This window comes from Argopecten irradians, chromosome 11 (assembly GCF_041381155.1).
Source record: "Argopecten irradians isolate NY chromosome 11, Ai_NY, whole genome shotgun sequence".
NCBI lineage: Eukaryota > Metazoa > Mollusca > Bivalvia > Pectinida > Pectinidae > Argopecten > Argopecten irradians.
In genome coordinates, this window is record NC_091144.1 from 31817106 (window position 1) to 31841065 (window position 23960).

The 23960-nt window shown below is 38.8% G+C and overlaps 1 protein-coding gene across 1 annotated transcript; it reads left to right on the forward strand.

The window, feature by feature from the left end:
- Positions 1-763: 763 nt before the first annotated feature.
- Positions 764-22699, forward strand: LOC138335317 (putative aminopeptidase W07G4.4). Its single transcript, XM_069284345.1, has 16 exons — positions 764-896; positions 4478-4619; positions 5193-5258; positions 5771-5853; positions 6593-6701; positions 7083-7207; positions 8132-8231; positions 12110-12185; positions 12737-12822; positions 13108-13212; positions 18341-18416; positions 18828-18946; positions 19249-19332; positions 20018-20125; positions 20591-20722; positions 21178-22699. Exons 1-16 carry the CDS (start codon positions 883-885, stop codon positions 21310-21312), a joined length of 1560 nt encoding a protein of 519 aa, XP_069140446.1. The 5' UTR covers positions 764-882; the 3' UTR covers positions 21313-22699.
- The last annotated feature ends 1261 nt before the right edge of the window (positions 22700-23960 follow it).

Below are 23960 nucleotides of genomic sequence, written 5' to 3' on the forward strand. Positions count from 1 at the left end.
CCGTTTTACATGCGTTTACGTTTTACGCGTGTTTACCATGCGTATTATATGTATTTACATGCGTGGTCCTTAACATGCGTTTTTACATGCGTTTTATAACGTACGTAAAACGTGTATGCATTTTTTCTGTGTATTGCAGATTGAAAGTTACATACATTTAGAAATTATAATTGTAAATGTCGTCGTATCTTCATTCTAACATGTACTGTATTTTTACCAAACACGGTCGTGTTTTTGGTGACTTTCTTTCTACGCTGCAATTAAATGGTAGGCCTAGAGCAATTTTGATAATTTTGTAAGAAAACAGGTTTTAATAGACAGTCAATATTTCTTATGCATGAAAGTGCTGATACTCTCATTGCATCATTTCTAGCCCACACATGAAAACGCATTGTTAAAATGCACAAAGGGGACTAAATACAAAATGATTACAAATGTACTCTTTATTTGTACACTTATGTTATTGTGATAGCGACGAAGACTAGTCACATATCAAAGTTCATTGTAATAACGTCCTCCTGTTTTATTGCCCATCGGAAATGTCAATAACGGTATCTTTACACGTCTAACGGAAGCATAATTTTTCCGGAAAAAGTAAACCTAACAAGTAATAAAAATAAAAGCGATTCAGATAACAAATTAAAATATATACTGTAATATTAGTCTCGGTTACGTGTAGTTATGACATTGATTTTTTTCTTATCTGAAAATTGATTGATGTGCACACAGTTGCGTTTTGCGTCAATGGTAGCTTCGAATTCGCCACTGACGAGAGAAAGAGATTAGTCCGTTCTAAATATAGAATCGTCACGTGGGTTCTTTCGTTTCAGCAGTGTTCTACGTACACGTCTGAACTCCACGTCTTGGGCTAGCCTGCTAAGGATGGACAACACCGGGTAAGTCTTTGGGCCTGTGGTTTGTTAAAATTTTGGTATCGGTGCCCAGGGAGCGCATGTTAAACTATTTAGCGTCTAAAATAGGTATATTCAGGTGTCACAAACAATAAAAGTGAGCCTATGAACATATAGTACATGTACATTATACATGTATATGTAAATAGATAATGTCGATATCACTAGTACTAGTACTGTTGACCCAAGATTACATGTGAGTCCATCAAATGATTTTAGTGTCGATCGTCGTCATTGTTGGTTGAATATAAGGAATTAAATGTTTTATAACACTTTGATATGATTAACAATCAATGTACAAAAAAATGGTAGCTACCATGTATACACACTGTATACGGGTCTGATAGATAAGGGTCAGTCTAGGCCTAATGGCTCGGTGAATTTCTAGATGATAAGATCCACATGCAGGCGTCTGCTTCTGGTTGAACATAATATTACCTACATTATAGTTATATACTGTCAGCAATTTTTTTTTCAAACCAGAAGCAGACGTCTGTGGTATGAAATACACAGATCAAATGATGGAATACACAGAACTTTTGGCTCGATCCTAGACTAGCTGGACACATATGCCTACCAAGCGATACCGACATATAGGTCGATGATCGTAAGCTAAGGAGTGTAATAGATTATGTTGTCGTGACATGTGAAGATGCTAGTTGGATTGAATATACACATGCAAGACTTAACGGGGTCAGATAGATTTAACTAGTCCGCTAAACCTGCCTATATTACTAGGTCTACTTTGTTTTGCCTTTAATTATATAATAATAACAACTTAATAATTCTTGATTGAATTATAACATGCAACATTAAGTCCACTGGTTACAACTGTACTTAAACGGTTGATTGAATACAGAGGACCAATTTTTGAACTCAGTTCCTAGATTGGTCTACTAATATACAGGTATGATGTAGGACTTGGAATCTGAAAAGTCAGTTAAGAAACACTAGCTTCTTAGCACTAGAAACCACCTCTGTATAAAGACCACCTCCTTAATGAGACAGCCTTCTTAGTTACCAAAGGGTCGACTCTTACAAGGCAATTAGGAAACACTATAGCTTATTATAAATATCTATGATTATGGTAGATAATAAAACCTGCCTTCAGCGACCACCTCTGTATAAAGACCATCTCCTTAATGAGACCACATTCTCAGGTAATCAAAGGGACCTTTTCCCACTCAATTTGTCCTGTTTGTAATATAAAAACCACTTAGCTATAAAGACCTTTTTCTTATTCAATTGGATGGTCTTTATAGACAGGTTTGATATTATGAGTCTTATTCAGATCAAAGTAATCAAAAAGAAGGGGAGTTAATTTCGAAACAAAAGTCACAAATAAATGTACCAATATCACTGGAAATTCATACCAATGCAGGTATATTGATGCTACCAATGGACTAAATGTTGTAGACAAAAAGATCATGTTTGAGTTTTGAGATTTTTTTTCCTATACAGAAGCTCAGACCTGAAAGTATAATTTTATTCTGCCATTATCCATCCAAGTCTGCAATTCCAGTAAATCCCAGTAAATGTACAAAGTTAAATATGTGAGAGTCAACAAATGCAATTCTGTTATCATTAAAACTACAAGTAAGTGACCTATACATTTTAAACCTAGATACTTTATACAGGTGATGCGTGTGTACATATGTGTTATCAGCAACCTGACTCTATCATAAGACTTCTGTATACATATATCAGAGACATAATTATGATAAATACTTATATCAACCTCTCTCTATATGTATTTACCATTGACCTCTAATATAAATATGCATAAGATATATATATATAAACGTATTCACCTGGTGTTCTTATTATAGATTTACCAAGAATCACTGATGACTAATCATGCTTTAAACTCTGCTTGGAATAGAACTTCCTGATTTTAATGTTTAAGTGGTTAAGATGTCAAACATTAAAACTTTGATCCTGGACATATGTGGCCGTGAATTGGTCATAAAACAAATAAAACCAATTTTTGAACTCAGTTCCTAGATTGGTCTACTAATATACAGATATGATGTAGGACTTGGAATCATAAAAGTCAGTTAAGAAACACTAGCTTCTTAGCACTAGAAACCACCTCTGTATAAAGACCACCTCCTTAATAAGACAGCCTTCTTAGTTACCAAAGGGTCGACTCTTACACTATAGCTTATTATAAATATCTATGATTATGGTAGATAATAAAACCTGCCTTCAGCGACCACCTCTTTATAAAGACCATCTCCTTAATGAGACCACATTCTAAGGTAATCAAAGGGACCTTTTCCCACTCAATTTGTCTTGTTTGTAATATAAAAACCACTTAGCTATAAAGACCTTTTTCTTATTCAATTGGATGGTCTTTATAGACAGGTTTGATATTATGAGTCTTATTCAGATCAAAGTAATCAAAAAGAAGGGGAGTTAATTTCGAAACAAAAGTCACAAATAAATGTACCAATATCACTGGAAATTCATAGAATCATGCAGGTATATTGATGCTACCAATGGACTAAATGTTGTAGACAAAAAGATCATGTTTGAGTTTTGAGATTTTTTTTCCTATACAGAAGCTCAGACCTGAAAGTATAATTTTATTCTGCCATTATCCATCCAAGTCAGCAATTCCAGTAAATCCCAGTAAATGTACAAAGTTAAATATGTGAGAGTCAACAAATGCAATTCTGTTATCATTAAAACCACAAGTAAGTGACCTATACATTTTAAACCTAGATACTTTATACCTGTGATGCGTGTATACATATGTGTTATCAGCAACCTGACTCTATCATAAGACTTCTGTATACATATATCAGAGACATAATTATGATAAATACTTATATCAACCTCTCTCTATATGTATTTACCATTGAGCTCTAATATAAATATGCATAAGATATATATATATATAAACGTATTCACCTGGTGTTCTTATCATAGATTTACCAAGAATCACTGATGACTAATCATGCTTTAAACTCTGCTTGGAATAGAACTTCCTGATTTTAATGTTTAAGTGGTTAAGATGTCAAACATTAAAACTTTGACCCTGGACATCTGTGGCCGTGAATTGGTCATAAAACAAATAAAACAAACAAAATATGTCCAAAGAATTGTGGTAATAATTAAATTGACAGCACTTCAAAAGTTTTTTTTCTTCTTATATTCGGTATAATATATTTTATTAAATCAATGTGATATTACAGCATGTGATATATAATAATTAATACATGTCCATCAAATTCAGAATTAAACAGATTAATTCCCCTTATATCAGGGTTGTATTTTAACTTTGACAAACAAATGAAAATATAAGGACTGATGGAGTCACCTTGTCTGACACCTGCATGCATATTATATTTAAAAAGTTCAGAATATTTTTCATTCTTCACATCGCAACATGTATTGCTATATCATAAAAAATATCATCCATCTTATGCTATAGCATAAAATATGATGGAAGTTAATTTTGTTTTCAAGGAAATGTTGCATATCAATTTGAATCTGTTTGATTCTGAATCTTACATGTAGGTACATTGTATTATATTATGTCTGTACATGATTACATGCAGCCTTCCCGAGCTTATTCCCTGTCTTGATGTCAAGGACGCTCAGTTTGATGGGGTTGTCGTGGTAACAGATAGTGTATCAAAACTCTCAGGAGTGAACGACAACCTGGAATGTTTGAAGGCTCCACTGGAAAGGTATAGTCAGGTAAGTGTTTTTTCTCTGCGTACTCCAGCTTTCCTCCACCAACAAACCTGGAACGTCCTTATATTACCCTGAATGTCAATAGGACGTTAAAGTAACAAAACCTAAACCCCATCAATTGTTTATGATAACTCCTTTAAAGATAAGTGATTGATTATAAAAGGCAATAATTAATTAAATTGGAGATAGTCCATGCTTGATTCTTTCTTTGTCATGTATAATTTATACCTAAGTTGTGTGTTATCTATATCTCCATCTGTTCTCTGAATGTCTGCTGGAGGCTGCAGTAGCCATGTAAGTTATCAAAGGTCCATTATCTCTGAGTCGCAAGTTTGAAACCGATGTGGGACAGTTGCCAGGTACCACTGGAGTTTGACGTTCTGTTAATAATATATAGTATAAATATATAAAAATACCCCTATATACTATATAAAAACACAGTATATAGGGGTATTTCTTATATATTAATACTATATATTATTAATAGAATGTCAAAATCCTGTGCAGGTACTGACTGAGGATCCATTGTTTTTAATCGTTATTTGTATGTTTTTAATAAATTAATTATAATTTTAGGTGGATTCTGCATTTGGTAAGGATGTCACACTGATTGATACAGATGTTGTACCATCAAGGCGATTGGTAAGTCATAATTACATGTATTTGGAAACAGTTCAGTCATCCTCAACTTTCCAGAGGTTACTATCACTGTTGTACCATAGCAAAGTTGAAGTCTCTGTCTGCAACAATGGATCAACAGTTAATTTGGCCTTTTGACCTTCATCAAAGGAATCGAATAACAGCACATTGTGTTTGATTTTGTAACTGTTGAGTTGACCGGGTGCCGGTCTCTGTAATTTTCAACGATGGTTTCTGCTGGCCTGTGATGGGTCATTTTTTTCTCCTGAACTCAGCTCAGCCTTCAGTTCTACTATGAGATAATCCAGGGGTCAATAAAATGATTGTGAAAGTAACCCCTGGAATATTGAGGGTGTAATTCAGTATACATGCATGTCAATATATTGGTTTGGTTGATATGGTGTTATACAACCCTGGTAGAATCTAAAATAATGGCCTATTTACCTCAATGACGGCCAATATTTGATTAATATACTATAAAGATATAATATGCTGAAAGTAATTTTTTTCCTCAGATCTTTTCTCCCACTGGTCCACTGAACAGAGACTATGACGATGTCCGACGCTTTGCTGATGCTGGGAAGAAAGGCCTTCAGCGGTGAGTATTTCTGACAATAGAAAGAGGGATCTTTTCTCTGCTTTTCTCACTTTCTTTCAAATATTGGATGTACTTTACATATAAAGGCAACTTCACATTAAAATTGCTCACATCAAGACCACTAATTAATATTAGGTTAAAAGTCAATGTTAGTTTTGGTATCTAGTATGAAATTAAGGATTTTTGTATTGCATTAATATGAGTTAAAAGTCAATGCAGTATAGCCCAACTGTTAGTAAGGAATCAACTCAAAATTTGGTCTGAAGATCAATTTTGTTATTATGAATTTTATTATTTCGTAATGTTTATATACAGGCATAATGAATGAAAGGTAATGTAGCCATGCAGTAGCACTACGGTTTTAGTAAATAATCAACTCACAATTTGGCTGAAAATCAATTGGGTGCAGTACATTGACATTCATAGTGTTAATGATTTTACACAATCTGATGAAAGCCAGATCTTTGATTACACTCCAATACTGGAATGTACAGGAATGGAGTGTAATCTAAGATCTGGTTTTAACTAGATTTGACTTTATGAATAAAAAATTGTTCGTAATGAAACTAAAAGCCCTTCACAAAAAATCATATCTCCATCGGTCAGACATTTGTGGTCAGATGACACAGTGGTTAATCCATTCAATGGTCTTTTACCTAACTGTTACTACCATTAAATACTTCTAAAGTTTTACCGGTAATTGTTAACTTCCTCACAAATGTTCCTTGATTCATTACAGGGCAATGCAAGCAGGATGTAAGTGTCCCCTATTGGTGCGCCCGATAGACAGTAGTTTTCCTAAGGCTGGGAGTGTTACGACACTTGGTGCTTTACAGGCTGTTTATGTGGTAAGTAGGATGTAAGCCCCACCCACCCCATCTACCCCCACTATCCCCCTCCCTTCTGCCCACTTTTCATTAGGCTAGGAGTATTACAACACTTGATGCTCTACGGGTTGTCTATCTGGTATGTAGGATGTAAGACCCCCCACACCACACCACCCTCCTGCCCACTTCTGATGTCCTCTATAGACCCCAGGAATGTTACGACAGTGGGTGCTTAACAGGCTATTGTCTTGCCCTTAATTTTAAAACATAATTTGACCTGTGTAAGGACCACTTGGCCTAATATGATGACCATTTATTTGCTCCTTTAGAGGTCATTACAGCCAAATTATTTTGTATTTGGGCTAATTAAGTTACTGTCAGCAGTATTTGCTTTTTTTATAGCCTTTTGAGATTCGTGAGGATGTCCCTACCAAAAATACCAAGATATCAAAACTTGGACTTTGGTGTAATGATTTGAAGCGCGTGACAGATGGTATAGACCTGGCCAATGGTTTGGAGAAAGGAAGGTAAGAATGTTGCTCTGATGGAGAACTTGGGGTGGAACTGGAACGGCATATTTAATATGATATTTCAGGGATTGTATAGGATCTTACATGAGTGTTCATTTCATACAAGATTTTATGAAATGAGTCTAAGAAGTTTTTATTTTTTTGGGCCAGGGTAAGCAAAAACAAGAGTTTTCGAGACAAGTTTCATAAATCTCATATGAAATGAAAACATATTTAAGATACTTTTTATCACATAACTCCAAATACCTACATATCAAAGAATTTCATGTCAAAATGTATTCCAAATATATAGCTAAGGCCGCCATTTTGTCCCGCTGTCCTCGTAATCCAGCATCACATCATTTTTCCTGACGTAATATTATTTTCTGATGTCACAATGAATTTTCAGCCAATGAAAATCGCTCCAGGTCATATTACACTAGTGACATATGCAGAAATATTACTGGGGCGAAATCACTGGATATCAAGCGGATTATGTGATAAAATGACCTTCAAATTAAATCACTATACCGTATTATTATGCCTCATGCTTAATGCCTGTGATTAGCTGAAATACATCAAATGATAGCTAGAAAATAAAACATATTTTCCTATGGAAAAAAAATTGTATTGCCCAGGGGCATGTGCCCCCATGGTGCCATCTTTCGCACAAAGTTATTTCCCCTTCCAATTGTACAACAATGTAGGAGGAAGTATAAAATGACAATTTATACTCATCGCAAATTTTAGTTATACATATATTTACTCCCAAGGTAGCTAGCTAAAAAAAAATTTCAGTATAATAAACAATTTGTGTCCCCAGTGACAGTGTGATGTAATATTACACCTTCAGGTAAATATAACTTTGTATCAACGCGGGGCCATGAATGTATAATATTAACAAGTTTGGTATTAATGAGATATGAACATTTTGATTGGCAGAATCATGACGCGTGACATCGGTGGATCTGACCCAGAACGAATGGCTGCCCCACGTGTGGAGGAGTATGTGACATCAATGTTCAGGAACACAGTAGTTAAGGTAGGTACTGGTCACTAATGTCCAGGTCAGCTGTTCAGGCCATGTGTGGAGAGAGTAAGTAACATCAGTGTTCAGGAACACAGTAGTTAAGGTAGGTACTGGTCACTCTAATGTCCAGGTCAGCTGTTCAGGCCATGTGTGGAAGAGTAAGTGACATCAGTGTTCAGGAACACAGTAGTTAAGGTAGGTACTGGTCACTCTTATGTCCATGTCAGCTGTTCAGGCCATGTGGAGGAGTATGTGACATCAAATCAGGTCAGTAATGTATTGGTCACTAATGTCCAGGTCCACTGTTGTGGAGGAGTATGTGACGTCAATGTTCAGGAACACAGTAGTTAAGGTAGGTACTGGTCACTAATGTCCAGGTCAGCTGTTCAGGCCACGTGTGGAGGAGAGTATAAGTGACATCAGTGTTCAGGAACACAGTAGTTAAGGTAGGTACTGGTCACTCTTATGTCCAGGTCAGCTGTTCAGGCCATGTGTGGAGGAGTATGTGACATCAGTGTTCAGGAACACAGTAGTTAAGGGTAGGTACTGGTCACTCTTATGTCCAGGTCAGCTGTTCAGGCCATGTGTGGAGGAGTATGTGATGTCAGTGTTCAGGAACACAGTAGTTAAGGTAGGTACTGGTCACTAATGTCCAGGTCAGCTGTTCAGGCCATGTGTGGAGGAGTATGTGACATCAGTGTTCAGGAACACAGTAGTTAAGGTAGGTACTGGTCACTCTTTTGTCCAGGTCAGCTGTTCAGGCCATGTGTGGAGGAGTATGTGAGGTCAAAGTTCAGGAACACAGTAGTTAAGGTAGGAACTGGTCACTTATGTCCAGGTCACTGTTCAGGCCACGTGTGGAGGAGTATGTGAAATCAATGTTCAGGAACACAGTAGTTAAGGTAGGTACTGGTCACTAATGTCCAGGTCAGCTGTTCAGGCCATGTGTGGAGGAGTATGTGAGGTCAAAGTTCAGGAACACAGTAGTTAAGGTAGGTACTGGTCACTTATGTCCAGGTCAGCTGTTCAGGCCACGTGTGGAGGAGTATGTGACGTCAATGTTGAGGAATACAGTAGTTAAGGTAGGCACTGGTCACTAATGTCCAGGTCAGCTGTTCAGGCCACGTGTGGAGGAGAATGTGACATCAGTGTTCAGGAACACAGTAGTTAAGGCAGGTACTGGTCACTCTTATGTCCAGGTCAGCTGTTCAGGCCATGTGTGGAGGAGTATGTGAAATCAATGTTCAGGAACACAGTAGTTAAGGTAGGTACTTGGTCACTAATGTTTAGGTCAGCTGTTCAGGCCATGTGTGGAGGAGTATGTGACATCAATGTTCAGGAACACAGTAGTTAAGGTAGGTACTGGTCACTAATGTCCAGGTCAGCTGTTCAGGCCATGTGTGGAGGAGTATGTGACATCAATGTTCAGGAACACAGTAGTTAAGGTAGGTACTGGTCACTTATGTCCAGGTCAGCTGTTCAGGCCACGTGTGTGAAGAGTAAGTGACATCAGTTGTTCAGGAACACAGTAGTTAAGGTAGGTACTGGTCACTCTTATGTCCAGGTCAGCTGTTCAGGCCATGTGTGGAGGAGTATGTGACATCAGTGTTCAGGAACACAGTAGTTAAGGTAGGTTCTGGTCACTCTTATGTCCAGGTCAGCTGTTCAGGCCATGTGTGGAGGAGTATGTGATGTCAATGTTCAGGAACACAGTAGTTAAGGTAGGTACTGGTCACTAATGTCCAGGTCAGCTGTTCAGGCCATGTGTGGAGGAGTATGTGACATCAGTGTTCAGGAACACAGTAGTTAAGGTAGGTACTGGTCACTCTTTTGTCCAGGTCAGCTGTTCAGGCCATGTGTGGAGGAGTATGTGAGGTCAAAGTTCAGGAACACAGTAGTTAAGGTAGGAACTGGTCACTTATGTCCAGGTCAGCTGTTCAGGCCACGTGTGGAGGAGTATGTGGACGTCAATGTTGAGGAACACAGTAGTTAAGGTAGGTACTGGTCACTAATGTCCAGGTCAGCTGTTCAGGCCACGTGTGGAGGAGAATGTGACATCAGTGTTCAGGAACACTGTAGTTAAGGCAGGTACTGGTCACTCTTATGTCCAGGTCAGCTGTTCAGGCCATGTATGGAGGTAAGTATGTGAAATCAATGTTCAGGAACACAGTAGTTAAGGTAGGTACTGGTCACTAATGTCCAGGTCAAGCTGTTCAGGCCATGTGTGGAGGAGTGTATGTGAGGTCAAAGTTCAGGAACACAGTAGTTAAGGTAGGTACTGGTCACTTATGTCCAGGTCAGCTGTTCAGGCCACGTGTGGAGGAGTATGTGACGTCAATGTTGAGGAATACAGTAGTTAAGGTAGGTACTGGTCACTAATGTCCAGGTCAGCTGTTCAGGCCACGTGTGGAGGAGAATGTGACATCAGTGTTCAGGAACACAGTAGTTAAGGCAGGTACTGGTCACTCTTATTGTCCAGGTCAGCTGTTCAGGCCATGTGTGGAGGAGTATGTGAAATCAATGTTCAGGAACACAGTAGTTAAGGTAGGTACTGGTCACTAATGTTTAGGTCAGCTGTTCAGGCCATGTGTGGAGGAGTATGTGACATCAATGTTCAGGAAACACAGTAGTTAAGGTAGGTACTGGTCACTAATGTCCAGGTCAGCTGTTCAGGCCATGTGTGGAGGAGTATGTGACATCAATGTTCAGGAACACAGTAGTTAAGGTAGGTACTGGTGGTCACTAATGTCCAGGTCATTTGTTCAGACCACATGTGGATGAGTATGTGACGTCAATGTTCAGGAACACAGTAGTTAAGGTAGGTACTGGTCACTAATGTCCAGGTCAGCTGTTCAGGCCACGTGTGGAGGAGTATGTGACATCAGTGTTCAGGAACACAGTAGTTAAGGTAGGTACTGGTCACTAATGTCCAGGTCAGCTGTTCAGGCCATGTGTGGAGGAGTATGTGACATCAGTGTTCAGGAAACACAGTATTTAAGATAGGTACTGGTCACTAATGTCCAGTTCAGCTGTTCAGGCCATGTGTGGAGGAGTATGTGACATCAATGTTTAGGAACACAGTAGTTAAGGTAGGTACTGGTCACTAATGTCCAGGTCAGCTGTTCAGGCTAGTGTGGAGGAGTATGTGACATCAATGTTCAGGAACACAGTAGTTAAGGTAGGTACTGGTCACTTATGTCCAGGTCAGCTGTTCAGGCCACGTGTGGAGGAGTATGTGACATCAGTGTTCAGGAAACGCAGTAGTTAAGGTAGGTAATGGTCACTAATGTCCAGGTCAGCTGTTCAGGCCACGTGTGGAGGAGTAGGATGTGACGTCAATGTTCAGGAACACAGTAGTTAAGGTAGGTACTGGTCACTAATGTCCAGGTCAGCTGTTCAGGCCACGTGTGGAGGAGTATGTGAGGTCAGTGTTCAGGAACACAGTAGTTAAGTAGGTACTGGTCGCTAATGTCCAGGTCAGCTGTTCAGGCCACGTGTGGTGGAATATGTGAGGTCAAAGTTCAGGAACACAGTAGTTAAGGTTTACTACTTTTGCGAATGTATAGGTCAGTACATGTAGCTGTTCAGGCCACTTGGGCCTATTGTACTGGTAACAGGGACTTCTGGGTAAAGTATGATTTACTGTCAATTAATTAGCATCACCTTCTAGTGATTATGACGTCACAAAAATCACATCTAAAGATGACATCACAATTAATGGAAAACCAGAATCTGGAAATCATTAAATTGTAAGTGTATGATATCTAAATAGTTACAGAGCGACATAAACTTTTGAATTCTGTAGTTGCAATGGAGCACTCTTCAGGTGGAAAAATAAATATGAGTTTGAACTTTGACCTATGGTTTCACCAAAATTGGCTTATTTTAAGGTGACTGTACATTCCGATGCTGGACAGTTCCAGAATGAATACCCACTACTGTCTGCTGTCAACAGGGCTGCAAACAGTAAGTTAGACAATGTGATAATGAACTTATTTTTGCGGAGACGTTGTTTTGAATTTTGATACCTAAGAATGTTTTCACGGAGATTTAATTTTATGGCAACGTTATTTTGAATTTTAATACCTAAGAATATTTTCAAGGAGATTTAATTTCACGACTTTCTGGCCTCAAGATCATGAAAGAATCCTAGACTTAAGATTTGACTTCGCCAATCATAAATGATGACTCTTATTGTAACATCAGCTTTGATTGGCTAAGTCTAAAATTAAGTCAGTTTGGGTCTGTTTCCTGATCCTGAGGCCAGAAGTTATATTTTGTCTGTATTTTAGATACTTTCATGGGGATCTATTTTCACGATTTCTTTCCCCAAGCGAAATCCACTATAAATCTCACTTGAATATAAAGTAACTTATAATTACACTATGGCTTCCTGTATAACTTATCAAATCAATACCAATACAACAGTGCCATGGACTCTTGATAAAGACCTTCAATTTGAAAAGCCAGAATTTTTTACCAACTGACGGTAATTTTTTTTTTTTTCAATTCTGCAGAAGTGGACAGACATCGTGGACGTTTGATCTTCCTCGAGTATGAAGGGGAAGGCAAAGTGGAGAAAACATTGTTTTTGGTAGGAAAGGTATGTAACAGTCTTCAATTTCTTTGTAGCAGCTATTAAGATTAAATTAATTAACTCATTCACAACTGAAATTATATAATGGACCGGTCTATTCTTTGATTCAGAAGAGTCTAAATGTGTCTTCAGGTATGAATGAGTTAAGATAACCTTTATGGGAACTGACATCTTATGATTAAGTGGAGATGGTTAGAAATCATGAAGCATACATTAGCTAAATGTATCTTTTATTTATGGAGCTTTGAGGAATTAGAGATGAATGTTGACCTTGACCTTTTATATTTGTAGGGGATCACTTATGATACTGGTGGTGCTGATATTAAGGCTGGAGGAGTGATGGCGGGCATGCACAGAGACAAATGTGGGGCTGCTACGGTGGCTGGATTCTTCAAGGTAATGAAATGATGGCAATTTCCTGGAAGGGCAATTTATGGGGGTCTAGAAGGTAGAGCAGTGACAGGGGTCTATAATACAGGACAGGTATGTGGTCTAGAAGGTATGGCAGTGATAGGGGTCTATAATAAAGGGCAATTATGGGGGTCTAGAAGGTATGGCAGTGATAGGGGTCTATAATACAGGCCAATTATGGGGGTCCAGAAGGTAGAGCAGTGATAGGGATATATAATACAGGGCAGTTATGGGGGTCTAGAAGGTAAAGCAGTGATACAGGGCAATTATTGGGGTACTATGGCAATATTATGGGGTCTAGAAGGATAGAGCATGATAGGGGTCTATAATACAGGGGCATTATGGGGGTCTACAAGTATGGCAGTATAGGAGTCTATAAGACAGGCAATTATGGGGTCTAGAAGGTATGGCGGGATTATAATACAGGGCAATTTATGGGGGTCTAGAAGGTGTTGCAGTGATAGGGGTCTATAATACAGGGCAATTATGGAGGTCTAGAAGGTATGGCAGTGATAGGGGTCTATAAGACAGGGCAATTATGGGGTCTTGAAGTAGAGCAGTGATAGGGGTCTATAAGACAGGGCAGTGATAGGGGTCTATAAGGTATGGCAGTGATAGTGGCTATAAGACAGGGCATGATAGGGGTAATTCAGGGCAATTATGGGGGTCTACAAGGTAGAGCGGTGATAGGGGTCTATAATACAGGGCAGTTATGGGGTCTAGAAGGTATGGCAGTGATAGGGTCTATAAGACAGGGCAGTGATAGGGGTCTATAATACAGGGCAATTATGGGGGTCTACAAGGTAGAACGGTGATAGGGGTCTATAATACAGGGCAGTTATAGGGTCTAGAAGGTATGGCAGTGATAGTGGTCTATAAGACAGGGCAATTATGGGGTCCAGAAGGTATGGCAGTGAAAGGGGTCTATAATACAGAACAGTGATAGGGGTCTATAGACAGGCAGTGATAGGGGTCTATAATACAGGGCAATTATGGGGGTCTAGAAGGTAGAGCGGTGATAGGGGTCTATAATACAGGGCAATTATGGAGGTCTAGAAGGTATGGCAGTGATAGGGGTCTATAAGACAGGGCAATTATGGGGGTCTAGAAGGTAGAGCAGTGATAGGGGTCTATAAGACAGGGCAGTTGATGGGGTCTAGAAGGTAAGGCAGTGATAGTGGTCTATAAGACAGGGCAGTGATAGGGGTCTATAATACAGGGCAATTATGGGGGTCTACAAGGTAGAGCAGTGATAGGGGTCTATAATACAGGGCATTTATGGGGTCTAGAAGGTATGGCAGTGATAGTGGTCTATAAGACAGGGCAGTGATAGGGGTCTATAATACAGGGCAATTATGGGGGTCTACAAGGTAGAACGGTGATAGGGGTCTATAATACAGGGCAGTTATAGGGTCTAGAAGGTATGGCAGTGATAGTGGTCTATAAGACTGGGCAATTATGGAGTCCAGAAGGTATGGCAGTGAAAGGGGTCTATAAGACAGAACAGTGATAGGGGTCTATAAGACAGGGCAGTGATAGGGGTCTATAATACAGGGCAATTATGGGGTCTACAAGGTAGAGCGTGATAGATAGTGGTCTATAATACAGGGCAGTTATGGCGGTCAAGAAGATAGAGCAGTGATAGGGGTCTCTAAGACAGGGCAATTATGGGGTCTAGAAGGTATGGCAGTGATAGGGGTCTATAAGACAGGGCAGTTATGGGGTCTAGAAGGTAGAGCAGTGATAGGGGTCTATAATACAGGGCAATTATGGGGGTCTACAAGGTAGAGCAGTGATAGGATAGGGGCAGGATAGGGTCTATAATACAGGGCAATTATGGGGTCTAGAAGGTATGGCAGTGATAGGAGTATATAATACAGGGAAGTTATGGGGGTATAGAAGGTAATGGCAGTGATAGGGGTCTATAATACAGGGCAATTATGGGGTCTAGAAGGTAGAGCAGTGATAGGGGGTCTATAATACAGGGCAAATATGGGGTCTAGAAGGTATGGCAGTAATAGTGGTCTATAAGACTGGGCAATTATGGGGTCCGGAAGGTATGGCAGTGAAAGGGGTCTATAAGACAGAACAGTGACAGGGGTTTATAAGACAGGGCAGTGATAGGGGTCTATAATACAGGCAATTATGGGGGTCTACAAGGTAGAGCGGTGATAGGGGTCTATAATACAGGGCAGTTATGGCGGTCAAGAAGATAGAGCAGTGATAGGGGTATAAGACAGGGCAAGTTATGGGGTCTAGAAGGTATGGCAGTGATAGGGGTCTATAATACAGGGCAGTTATGGGGTCTAGAAGGTAGAGCAGTGATAGGGGTCTATAATACAGGGCAGTTATGGGGTCTAGAAGGTATGGCAGTGATAGGGGTCTATAATACAGGGCAGTTATGGGGGTCTAGAAGTATGGCAGTGATAGGGGTCTATAATACAGGGCAATTATGGGGTCTAGAAGGTATGGCAGTGATAGGGGTCTATAATACAGGGCAATATGGGGTCTAGAAGGTATGGCAGTGATAGGGTCTATAAGACAGGGCAATTATGGGGTCTAGAAGGTATGGCAGTGATAGGGGTCTATAAGACAGAACAGTTATGGGGTTATAAGGTATGGCAGTGATAGGGGTCTATAATACAGGGCAATTATGGGGGTCTAGAAGGTAGAGCAGTGATAGGGGTCTATAATACAGGGCAATTATGGGGTCTAGAAGGTATGGCAGTGATAGGGGTCTCTAAGACAGGGCAATTATGGGGTCTAGAAGGTATGGCAGTGATAGGGGTCTATAAGACAGAACAGTGATAGGGGTCTATAAGACAGGGCAGTGATAGGGGTCTATAATACAGGGCAGTTATGGGGGTCTACAAGGTAGAGCGGTGATAGGGGTCTATAATACAGGGCAGTTATGGGGTCTAGAAGGTATGGCAGTGATAGGGGTCTATAATACAGGGCAGTTATGGGGGTATAGAAGGTATGGCAGTGATAGGGGTCTATAATACAGGGCAATTATGGGGTCTAGAAGGTAGAGCAGTGATAGGGGTCTATAATACAGGGCAGTTATGGGGTCTAGAAGGTATGGCAGTGATAGTGGTCTATAAGACAGGGCAATTATGGGGTACTAGAAGGTATGGCAGTGATAGGAGTATATAATACAGGGAAGTTATAGGGGGTATAGAAGGCAATGGCAGTGATGGGGGCTATAATACAGGGCAATTATGGGGTCTAGAAGGTAGAGCAGTGATAGGGATCTATAATACAGGGCAAATATGGGGTCTAGAAGGTATGGCAGTAATAGTGGTCTATAAGACTGGGCAATTATGGGGTCCGGAAGGTATGGCAGTGAAAGGGGTCTATAAGACAGAACAGTGACAGGGGTTTATAAGACAGGGCAGTGATAGGGGTCTATAATACAGGGCAATTATGGGGGTCTACAAGGTAGAGCGGTGATAGGGGTCTATAATACAGGGCAGTTATGGCGGTCAAGAAGATAGAGCAGTGATAGGGGTCTCTAAGACAGGGCAATTATGGGGTCTAGAAGGTATGGCAGTGATAGGGGTCTATAAGACAGGACAGTTATGGGATCTAGAAGGTAGAGCAGTGATAGGGGTCTATAATACAGGGCAGTTATGGGGTCTACAAGGTAGAGCAGTGATAGGGGTCTATATAATACAGGGCAGTATATGGGTCTAGAAGGTATGGCAGTGATAGGAAGGTCTTATATAATACAGGGAAGTTATGGGGGTATAGAAGGTAATGGCAGTGATAGGGGTCTATAATACAGGGCAATTATGGGGTCTAGAAGGTATGGCAGTGATAGGGGTCTATAATACAGGGCAGTTATGGGGTCTAGAAGGTAGAGCAGTGATAGGGGTCTATAATACAGGGCAATTAGGGGGGTATATAAGGTATGGCAGTGATAGGGGTCTATAATACAAGGCAATTATGGGGTCTAGAAGGTATGGCAGTGATAGGGGTCTATAATACAGGGCAGTTATGGGGGTATAGAAGGTAATGGAAGTGATAGTGGTCTATAAGACAAGGCAATTATGGGGGTCTAGAAAGTAGAGCAGTGATAGGGGTCTATAATACAGGGCAATTATGGGGTCTAGAAGGTAGAGCAGTGATAGGGTCTATAATCAGGGCAGTTATGGGGTCTAGAAGGTAGAGCAGTGATCGGGGTCTATAATACAGGGCAGTTATGGGGTCTAGAAGGAATGGCAGTGATAGGGGTCTATAATACAGGGCAATTATGGGGGTCTAGAAGGTATGGCAGTGATAGGGGTCTATAATACAGGGCAATTATGGGGTCTAGAAGGTATGGCAGTGATAGGGGTCTATAATACAGGGCAATTATGGGGGTCTAGAAAGTAGAGCAGTGATAGGGGTCTATAATACAGGGCAATTATGGGGTCTAGAAGGTATGGCAGTGATAGGGGTCTATAAGACAGGGCAATTATTGGGGTATAGAAGGTATGGCAGTGATAGTGGTCTATAAGACAGGGCAATTATGGGGTATAGAAGGTATGGCAGTGATAGGGGTCTATAATACAGGGCAATTATGGGGTATAGAAGGTATGGCAGTGATAGTGGTCTATAAGACAGGGCAATTATGGGGTCTAGAAGGTATGGCAGTGATAGTGGTCTATAAGACAGGGCAGTTATGGGGTCTAGAAGGTATGGCAGTGATAGGGGTCTATAATACAGGACAGTTATGGTTGAGGTAGTGAATCTAGTACTAAGTCTGATAGATGTTATAAATAGTTGGTGGTCAATGCAAGAATTATCAAAGATATTGTTAATACTTACCGTATTCGACCTAATAAGTGCCCTCCTCCTTTTTAAGCCCTCATTTTCACTGACCTCAATTTAAATGCAGAGTTTATATATAGAATATATAAAAGTATGACATGAAAACCAATCAATGGATTCTTTATATGATATCTTTTGCAAATTAACGGCTTATTTGTGCAATAAAGACTAGTCCAAGTGGGGTTCTATTAAAGGGCCCCCTTATTTTTTTTTCTATTTTTGAAGTTCCGTTTGTTGCATTGTGTCAAAAATGGTAAGTAACATACAAATGAATTAAATATATCCATTGTTGTTTCAGACATTATCTGAGCTGAAGCCAAAAGGCCTGAGAGTGGTTGGAGCCCTCTGTATGGTTAGAAATAGTGTTGGATCAGGTAAAGCAGCATTTTACTAATTTTGTTCCAAAGCAGTTGTTGAGCCTTTAAAATTATTTTTTCAAATACTTTATTTTGCTCTTAAACCTTTTACCTTCTTATGTTTGTAATTTCTCTGTGGCATCATTACTTTTGCAAAGTAATTATTTGCAAACTTGCTTGCATTTAAATGGAAATCTTTAGTGATGACTAAAGTAGGCTTTGCCTGATGCCAAATCCACTTACATTTTGTAATAAAATTTGTTGAAAAGAAATTGAAAATGAAGCGGAAATCACAAAATTTGAAAATGCGAACGAAACTGTAATCCTAATTAACTTGTATGTGGACAATTGTGACGTTATCATACTCATACAAATATCAAAATATTCATAGAATTTCTTATTCACTGTTTCATGTGTAACCTATTACAGAGTGTTATGTGGCAGACGAAATCATCACTTCCAGGGCTGGGGTCAGAGTTCGTGTAGGCAATACTGATGCTGAGGGTCGTATGGTGATGGCTGACGTATTGTGTCATTGTAAGGAAATGGTATGTTTATACAGGGAGGCAGTTGTTTCACAAAAAATACTTTGATCTGCTTTAATATGTTGACTTTAAAATAGTCACTCACTAACTGCAGATTACTTAAACCTTTTATGAAACAATAGTCTGGAATAATTTTAAGCTAATCACATCAAATACCGGTAACAAATAATTCAAATATACCTCAGTCGATAAAAACTATACATGTGTAATTTTGTATAGATGCTGTATGAGTCTTGTGTAGAGTTGATAGCTTTTCATAAATTCTAACATTAAGATTGTACATTACTTAATTGGCTCTGTTTTAGGCTCTGGATGCTACAAATCCAGAGTTGTTCACCATTGCGACACTTACCGGCCATGCCATTCGTGCCATGGGACCAGCATATTCTGTAAGTTTTACTTTTCCACAGACAATTGCTATTACGCATCACTGAGGAGTAGATATTTATTAAAAGGATTATTTCTCTTCCATAGTTTTCCAAATACTATAATCATATGAAGTTATGATAAATGTGAAGATCTCGAAAAAATTATTAGGTATTCAAGTAAACACCATAATTGACATATATAAAAGAGCGCTTAAAATAAGATTGATACTGTACCATATTTTATATGGCATTGTTTGGTGTAATAAGTACTATGGTAATTTGGGCAATCATTACATGTACAGTGGAACACCAGATAGTCTGGAACATTCTTAGTTTGGACAAAACATTTCAGGGACCAGATTATCGTAATGTTACATTAGGACTAAGAACATAGAATTTGGCAGTCTGGAAAATTCTTAATTTGGACAATTTATGCAGGAAATGAATTAAGGCATCTCCGGATTATTTAGAGTTCATTGTTACAGTACAGTTAAATATGATGATGAAGGCATTGTTGATTGATGTAATAATTACTATCATCCTTGTGTCTTGATTTCATCGAGTGGATGGAAACTTTGATATGTTTCACTAAACGAAGCACGAGTGGATGGAAACTTTTCACTAAACGTTTCCATCTCATGTAACATAGATATGAAGTTGATTCTTTGGTTACGTGATTCACATACTTGATATTCAATTTCTGCAGATCATCATGGACAATGGACCAGCCAGACAGCTGAACACAGCTCGCTCCATGCAAGAGGTTGGAGATATCTGGGGTGATCCATTTGAGATCTCCACGATCCGACGTGAAGTAAGCTCTACCAATTTCATCAATTTCAAAATCTTTTTCATAGTATATTCTCGTTACACTTGCATAATGGTGTACTTTTCTTGATTTACTTTCATTTCTTTGTATCTATTTTAGGTGGTTATGGGAACATAAATGTTACATGTGTATTTTATAGAAAATAGTTTTGAATGTAATCTCTAAGGAAGGTAAGAAAACATAACCCTTACTTGACCCAAGAAGCGCCCCAAAGGTGGTGCATCATAGAACCAAATTTGGACTAGCTTTACATAATATTACTGCATAAAGTAAGGCATAAATCAATTCAAAAATGCAAAAGAAATCTTATTAAATATAGAAACCCAGTTTAGTTTTTCAAATTTTCAATCTGCATTTGATGCGAGGCAGGTGAAATTTAGGCTTCAAAAAGGGATGGTACATGTAGTTAATTTTCAACATTTTAAACCCTTATCTCTGTTTCATTGATAGGATTTTGAGTTTCACACCGGCAAGTCGGAGTACGAGGATGTTCTTCAGTGTAATAACCAGCCATCGTCGGCCACACCCCGTGGACACCAGTCGCCGTCTGCTTTCCTCATCATGTCCTCCGGGCTAGATAAGGTTTATATTGTTATCTTTTATTTCTTACTAAAACAGTGCTTTTTGTACATCTATGTGGACTGCTATGCTAACCTGATAGAATTTAATATTGACTGGACTTCATACATTATCTTCAGTCTTTTAATTATTTATATGATATACTTTTTTTTGTGAAATGGTAGAATTACTAAGTAAACCCTTACTTTATAAGTTCCCTCAAACTTTTAGCTACCCTTACTTTATAAGTTCCCTCAAACTTTTAGCTACAGTCCAAATGTTTGGGTTTTAATGCTAGCTGTGACCTTGATACAAGTACAAGTATATTATTTGCTGTTTTATTCAAGGCCATATATAAAGCGTAAGTTACATTGACAAGACGCTAACATATCTCCCCCACAAATTTTAGTCCCAGCAAAACTGTTCAATTTTGTCTCCCATGAAGATGATTATTTCACATTAATTTTTATAATTTACAGCACGGTGTGGACTCTGACCGGCCACTTCCCTACTCACACTTGGACATTGCTGGATCTTCTGGACCCTTCCCAGGAGTCCCCACTGCTTCACCACTTGTTGCCATGGCAGCCAAGTACATCCTGCCAAGGCTGTGATAAGTGACAATAGCATTTTGTCATAAGAAGACGTGATTTGGATGCTTGCTGTGACTTTAAGTGTGTCTTTTCTGTCTTTTCACCATGCACGAAAATATATAATGTGAACAGGTATTGTGAGAAAAGAACTATTTTCTTGTTTATAAATCAATACCTTGGAGAAATATAATCTGTTTTGAGAAAAGGCAGAAAAACTACCTTCATGTTAAAAACAAGGCTTAATAAGTGCTACTAAATTAATGATTCAAAAGATGATGCATGATTCTATGATGGAAAACTTTATGATTGTAATGTTGAAAATGAATTAAAGGCTCTTTATATCAACGATTATTTACATTGCAGTGATGTCAGAAATATTGTAATTATTACCTAGTAATTAGGCTGCTTTAGAAAAATATTTTTATAACTTAATTCTTTACATATATATCATTTCCCATGAAATGTTTTATATAAAATTACTGGCACTAAAACTACCCTGGGTAGCATAACATACAAAGTACATGGGGATCATGTGCAGTTTTCCTATGGCATTGCCATATTGTATTTCTCTAGGGGTTTTTCCCGGAGCATGCATTTAGTTTACTGCAACTGGAAAGAAATTAACATTTGAAATTTTGTGTTTGATTGAATTGCCCTTATAAAAGAAGATGTAATCAAGACTTCTATTGATTTAAATATGTTAATATGAAATAAATAACATTTAATTTAAGATGCTCCACCACTGACAAATAATAACATTTATACAAAAAACAGGAGCATGTGATTTGGTACTTTTCTTCAGTTGTAGAAGTTACTTACTTTACACCATTACCATCTTTGAAAAGTTTGAGTTGATAATTTTACTTCAATATAAAACATATTAAAAATAATTAATTGCATCCTGAAAAAATTCTGACTCTATGTCCTATATGGAATGAAGTACTGATTGCGCATGCACCAAAAGCAAAATGAATTATTTTGTATTATTTTTTTGTGATTATAAGACATATATAATTATACACGTGATTAAAAATCAATTGTTGTTATAATGACGAATATCGTTTATGCTCTGTCGGGGGTGGAGCATCATAAAGTGTACATTATGTTGTACTACTGTACAGTAACAATACACTGTATGTAAACATTGTTTAATCATCAGCATTAGTTTCTATAATAAAATTTTTCTGATATTATGATAATCACAGTCAATTATTTAAATCGTAATGTATGGCCATAAAGAAAGGTTGTTTTACATAGTAAATTGTATATTAAACGAGGTGTTGTATGATATCTTGTTCAAATGATTTATTTGGCATCAGAATTGTGATATACATTCCAGCCGTCCAAAAGCTTTTTACTGGCTTTTGCTTTGATTGATAACATTTTAATAAATAGATATTTGGATCAACTTGAAATTAGTTTGCTTGTGATTTACCGGTATACGTATGTATTAAACTAGATCATTGTGTAATATGAAGTTTTAAAAATTTTATAATTCTACAAATCGTGTCATTAATGTTTGCCTTGTAGTTTGGCCCTAAATGAACTTAGTTGTCGAAGGACCGTAAAACTCAAACGAACAAACAAAAACAAATGCATGTGTTCTCCTATATGTGCTATATAATTGTGTTTTCTTCTTTCAAATATTTTAAAGATGTCTCCTTTGACACCAGCTGACCTTTTACTCTTAGTTTTAGGGCTTGTTCTTGTGAACATTTTTTTGCTTTGATGAAGCATACAGATCTAGAAGACCTTAACAATCATGGTAGTTGATGCTCTCAGTTTTAGGGAATTGGCATTTGCCAGTTGGGGGTTTCCTGTTCCTTGTGTTTGATTAGACGATTCAATAAAATAGAACCAATACATTACCTAAATATATGCTGCAGCACCACCGAGGTCCTCAGCCGAGGCCATCCCTGATTTTGTGTTTTGACCCCTTACTCATTAAACTCTTAGGATGGGGGGTCCACAGTGTTGATCAGTCACTGCTTGTCAGTGGTGAGGGCAGTTCCATGTATGCCAGCCCTGCTCCCTGCATTCCGTCAGCAATGCCTCATACTTTGTCCTCTTCCTTTCATGTGCTTCACTGCACCTTTCCTCCCATGGGACTGTTAGTTTGATAATGATGACATTCTTTGTTGCTGGTGACCATAGAACCATATCCGATCTGAGGTTAGTGAGAACAATATCCAGAAAAGTTAATCTCTGGTTGAGATCTACTTTCAGTCTCCAGTCCCCTGCCTGGCCGATAATTCTGCTTGATTTCTCAGACCTGGATGTCCTTGATTCACCTTCCCTCACAAACCTAATCTGCGTATGCTTTGTTGACTGAACCTGACACTCTTCCGTTCTTTCTCTAAAACGTCAGCCAGCTCCATAAGGACTTGGTTATGGTGCCAGGTATATCTCCCTTGTGACAAGGTCACATGACAGGAGGGGAGTATGGGTTGGAGAGTTCCTTCTGTCCATACAGGGCAGCTGGTGTTTCCACAAGGTCCCATCTATAAAGATTTGCTGGTGTTGGTAGCACGTCAAGGGCAATGGGTCAGTCCTCTTGAGGAACACAATCGCATACCTGTGTCTCAACATGCATGCAATATGTGTCAATCTCAAATTCCTTAAAAAACATCTAGCTAACGAGGTTGATGTTTCTCGATAGGTGTAATTCT

Excerpts from the sequence above, each read along its gene's own strand:
- LOC138335317 (XM_069284345.1), top strand. Across the intron at positions 8,232-12,109 it reads TCAGGAACACAGTAGTTAAG|GTGACTGTACATTCCGATGC; the intron begins GTAGGTACTGGT and ends GCTTATTTTAAG. Across the intron at positions 12,823-13,107 it reads CATTGTTTTTGGTAGGAAAG|GGGATCACTTATGATACTGG; the intron begins GTATGTAACAGT and ends TTATATTTGTAG.